Source organism: Phasianus colchicus, chromosome 3, assembly GCF_987193195.1.
Source record: "Phasianus colchicus chromosome 3, bPhaCol1.hap1.1, whole genome shotgun sequence".
Taxonomy (NCBI): Eukaryota; Metazoa; Chordata; class Aves; order Galliformes; family Phasianidae; genus Phasianus; species Phasianus colchicus.
In genome coordinates this window covers 78512430-78517699 of record NC_143438.1, presented here as the reverse complement: position 1 = coordinate 78517699, position 5270 = coordinate 78512430, and the positions used below count along the sequence as shown (strand labels likewise).

Below are 5270 nucleotides of genomic sequence, written 5' to 3'. Positions count from 1 at the left end.
TTGAAAACTTCAAAAGGAAAATGAAATCTAATAATGAAAAATAATTCTTAAGGTAATATTTTTATCCAGGTTTATCATTTTCTATAAAACATAATGGAAAAACTGTATACAGTAAAGTGTATCTGTGATAGAAATTATCAAATTTATTAAGGCTAAGTCTACACTAGAAAATTAAACATTCCTTAAGTTTTACTGGTTGGGAATTTCTCACTTAAATACCATTGAGCCCTTTTATCTTCTGTAGCTGCACAAATCCTGGCTACGCAATCTCACAAATTAAGTGACTTAACTGACTAAGAGTACATCTGAGTTCATTCTGAAAATTGAACAGCATGGACATTCAGACTCACTGGTTTTAAATGGCATTCAGTAATGTTAATTTAACAGTACAGATTACCTCTCCTTCTCTCCTTTAGTTCTTACATTACTACAATTACTGTAACGTGTCTAAGGAGATAAAGTGTTGTAGTAGTCTCTCATCGTTCGTCCTCTGCCGACCGAGGGCGCCACTTGCCAGCGAAACCGACCCCAACCGGGCCGGGGCCAAATGCTCACACAGACCCCAGAGTGCGTGAGGCAAAATGGCGTTTATTAAAATGTGGTAGGCACTTAAATATTCTTGTCCCGCTTTGTCCACACCCCTTGCTTACCTGCTGTCCTATTGTGGGGCAGCGTTTGGCAAGCCCTGAGCATAGGAAACCTGACCCCGTCACATACCGTTTCCTCGCCACGCCTACTACATCTCCCCCTCCCTATGCTCAGGAATATCCCGTAACAGCGCGATCGCAACGCGAGTACATCTCTCACAACTGTTCCTTCGTTTTGTGATACAGAATCCGTTGGTCCATAACTTGCCACATGATCCTTGTGAGGCAATTCTGGAAACACATGATTATGCACGGCAAAATGGCCGCAATACAAATTATTGCGAGCAATACTAGCGCAACTACCTTAATAATTTTCGCAACCCATCCTCCAAAGTTGCCAAACACACTTCTCAGCCAGTCCCCGATGGGGTCGTCCTCCACTTGGATCTTCTCCGTATGGTCTCGCAGGGCTTTCAGCGCTTTATGGATGGATACACTGTGGTCGCTAAGATTGAAGCAACACATTCCTTCTAGGTCTTCACATCCATGCCCCTGTGCCAGGAGCAAGAAGTCGATGGCTGCTCTGTTTTGCAGCACCGCATGCCGAATGCTGTTTGTGTCTTCTAGCATCGCATTCAATATTAATGTTGTTAAATTCGCCTGCTTAGCTGACCAACATGCTAGGCGTTCTATCTGAGCCAAGCTCTGTGCTGTAGCAACCCCAGGGGCGAAAAATGATGCGAATATCCGTGCTGTGGCACTCCATAACTCTACCTCATCGTTACAATTATCCGGGAGAGGGCTCGAACGCTTTCGGCGACGATGGTGACCCGTGATGCTCGGGCCATACTGCATCCATGTCGTGAAATTCGGAGACAGTAATGTCAGTTCCCCTAGGTAACAGGGTCCTCCTAAGGCATTGTGCGGGATGCCCTGCCAGGCTCTATCCCCACAGATCAAGAAGATTCCAGGGGGCAACGCCTTAGCCATTTTGTTATTCCATAGCACCTCGTTGACCCCCCGTTTGAAAGTGAACCCATACCCATAAAAGTCCCAAACTGCCGTACAATTAAATGAGGATCTACCGCTAGATTTAGAAAGGACCCCACCCTTTGACAAGCAGGTTGTATTGCGCCCTGTGAAGACCCGTGTTTCATTTTTGGTATACCCGCAATAACCCGAAGTAATGGAGAAAGCCTCCGTGTTCACAGGACTGACCACAGTCCAAGAGGTCTCGTTGTATGGCTTCAGCCGCGGATCTGTGCCTGCCCACCGGGCAATTAAGGCCTGCAGTTGTATCCGAGCAGACACACCCCGCAGGTAATCTCGCCCCAACAGGGTTCCTGGTACCTGCGCTACCAGCGGGGTCAGCAGGACGGGCTTCTCCAGGGAACCGTCTCTGTTTACCACGATTATCTTGATCTGCTTGGCTGACCTCCGCGTTGGAGCAGTTCCCCCCACTCCCGCTATAGTTTGAGTGGCCCCCGTTGGCCACGTGGGCGGCCAGTCGGACTCCGCAAAAACCGTCACATCCGCTCCTGAGTCCACCAGGGCGGTAAGGAAAATAGATCGCGGCCCTGGGGAGCCAGCGGGAAGCTCCGTAATTGCGGCTGTAATCTTCACCAAGGGGCGCTCCCCGCAGCTCAACGATAGCGCAGCTAGTGGCAGGCCTAGATCCAAAGCCCGCCTTTCCTGAGAATCCCGTGAATCGTAAGAGGGACCCTCATCCCCCCTACCTCGAGATCGCAGCCCACGAGCTCTACATTGCGGTGCAGTGTGACCTCTCCTCCCGCACATTTGGCACGCTATACCCCCGTTGCTCTTACACTGTGCCTTGAAATGACCTAATTGACCGCACCTGAAGCATGGCCCAGGCGGGCGATCTGGACTCTGCCGCCCGGCAACCCCATGCGCTAGCATCACCTCAGCTACCGCTGCAGCAACCTCGCTTGCCACTGATGATTGAGACTTTTGCTTGTCCATCACATACTTAAGGACCTCACCGGGGGTGTGGAACCTGTCTGGCGCCGCCCGTAATAGAGCCCGTACGTCCGAGCTCGACTTTTGATAGAGGCAATCCAGGATCACGGGGCCGTGCACTGCCCTAGGCAGCTCCGATCCCTCCACTGCCTTGATCAACCTATCCGCAAAATCCTGGAAGGATTCAGTGGGACCTTGTGCAATCTCCGTCCACGGAGTAGACGGCTCAGCATTTCTTGCGAGCCTTCTGAACGCCTCAAGGGCAGCGTCTGTAGTGGCTATTAGTTCCCCGGGCCTCAGCTCCGCAAGCTGGGCATGTGCAGTGATCATACCCGGCGTACTACCCGTCAATCTCTGCAGGTTAGACGCGTGAAGCGGATTCCCCTGATCGTTCTGGGCTGTAACCAGCATTTGTCTAAGTCTAGCCTGCCATTCCTCCTTCCAAAGCGTATACTGCACCGGTTTCAAAATCATGCGCATCAGATTCTCAATATCGTATGGTAACAGGGGTCCCGGCAATATTAATGTCTCCAAGGCGTTCATTGTCAGGGGGGACTTCAATCCTTTCTTTTCAACTGCCTCAAGCACCCTCGCTATCGCTTTCGGGTCCAGCGGGACCCAGATCGGGTTATCATCATCGGAAATCACTACCGGAAATGCCTCCGGGTTCGCAAGGCCCCGGTCTTGTGCCTCCTCCTTTACTTTAGCCCAATCAGTCAGCAGACGCCCGTCCCTCCCCCCTTTGGGACGAAGCCCCGCCCTTGCCTTTTCTTCCTCCAAAGAAGGATATAACGACCGCGGAGGGTAGGGCGGGGGCGGAGCGGGCGGAGTGGGCGGAGCGGTTGGTAGACATGCGGTCGGGAGTTCCTCTTCCCCGCCCTTCGCCGCGGCGACCGTCGCCATCTTGTCCGCCACGCTTTGGTCGTCAGTACTGCAAGGTAGCAAAGACCCGCCCCCCGGAGCCCTTTCCACCCCTTTTTCCACCTTAAGCTTACCCTCCTCTTTAGCCGCCTTAAGGGCTCCAAGTATCAAGCCCCAGGTTTTAAGTTCAGCAGCCTTTTGGTTATTCATGGCGCGTTGGCATAAAGCCGAGGTGAGCGAATCCCACCTACCCGAATCCAGCACTTGCTGAGGGGAGTCCAGCTCCCCTCCCTTTTTTAAAACCGAAAGCACCGCGGCTACCTCCTTCTTTGAAGGGGTATTTTTGCCGCAGTAGTCCTTACAAAACTGCAAAAGTACCTTAATAATCTGTTCCATGGTTACACACGCGACCTGCCGCCACTTCACAGGCTCTTCTCCGCGATGTGTCTTCCGTGAGCGACCTGCCGCCACTCCGCAGGCTCTTCTCCGCTTCACGGGCACGCCGGGTGGTTAACCCTCGATAGGCAGATCACGTCGGGGTCACCACTTGTTGTAGTAGTCTCTCATCGTTCGTCCTCTGCCGACCGAGGGCGCCACTTGCCAGCGAAACCGACCCCAACCGGGCCGGGGCCAAATGCTCACACAGACCCCAGAGTGCGTGAGGCAAAATGGCGTTTATTAAAATGTGGTAGGCACTTAAATATTCTTGTCCCGCTTTGTCCACACCCCTTGCTTACCTGCTGTCCTATTGTGGGGCAGCGTTTGGCAAGCCCTGAGCATAGGAAACCTGACCCCGTCACATACCGTTTCCTCGCCACGCCTACTACAATAAAGCATGAAGAATGATAGCTGTTCTAATCATACTTTGGTCAAAATCTTGGAACAAAACATGTATGAACCTAAGTGCAGAAAGGGAGATGGGAAAGAATTACTCTAGTGATGCATCCATTGGTGTTAGATCTCAGATTTTGAGAAACAAAATTATAAAAACTTACAAAGTTAGAATTTCTTATATCATCTTGAATATTAAGGGAAGTAATATGAGTATATATTTTTAAGAGAAAATAGATCATACTTAGACACAAACTTTCTTTCCAATAATTTACCTCTTCTGTACCACAGTATAAATCAGTATATCTTTCAATGTTTTATCTGTTGTTAAAAAGGTCTCAAAGCACATCAGTGAAAAAATATTTGCCCCAGAAAATATATGATTTACAAATATATACAGAAAATAATACAGAAAATATATGACACAAACACCGTGCATCAAAACTATCATTGTTTGATTTCCTATCATATTATTTTCTTTTAATCATGTGAAAGATTTACAAAGTATGTAGAGAACCATAACTATAAAGATAACTTTTTCAAGATCTTCTATAAGATATTATTACCAAAATTTCTGACTCCCACAAATTCGTGACAGTTGTAATATGTGTATGCTGGTTATAAGGAAGCTCTAGAAAAGTTTCCTCTAATTACAGCATCTTGATTAAACAATCCCAGAGCGAATGTCTGCACTCAAATTCCAAAGCTCATGTCTGTGAGTGTCTTTTCCAAGCAGTGATTTCTAAAAAAAAAAAAAAAAAAAGGAGTTTAAATGTTAAAGCAAAAGACATTTCAAAAATTACTTGTACTGAGGAAAGACGCGGTTTACCCAAAGGAAGCTAAAGGGTGTTTGAATCTGTACAGGTTTTATTGGTTGTTTTTTTTTACAGTAATATCGTAATGTTCCTTTTTTTGATCTTAAAACAGAAATCTGATGATGATAAAAAGATCATGACTAATGTCCTAATGTCAATCATACCAGTAAATACCATGCGATTTAGGGATACTGAA

The 5270-nt window shown here is 48.1% G+C and overlaps 1 protein-coding gene across 1 annotated transcript; it reads right to left on the bottom strand.

The window, feature by feature from the left end:
- Window positions 1-572: 572 nt before the first annotated feature.
- Window positions 573-4237, bottom strand: LOC149918694 (uncharacterized). Its single transcript, XM_090137916.1, has one exon. The coding sequence runs from the start codon at window positions 3822-3824 to the stop codon at window positions 804-806; it is 3021 nt and encodes a 1006-aa protein (XP_089994042.1). The 5' UTR covers window positions 3825-4237; the 3' UTR covers window positions 573-803.
- Between the last annotated feature and the right edge of the window lie 1033 nt (window positions 4238-5270).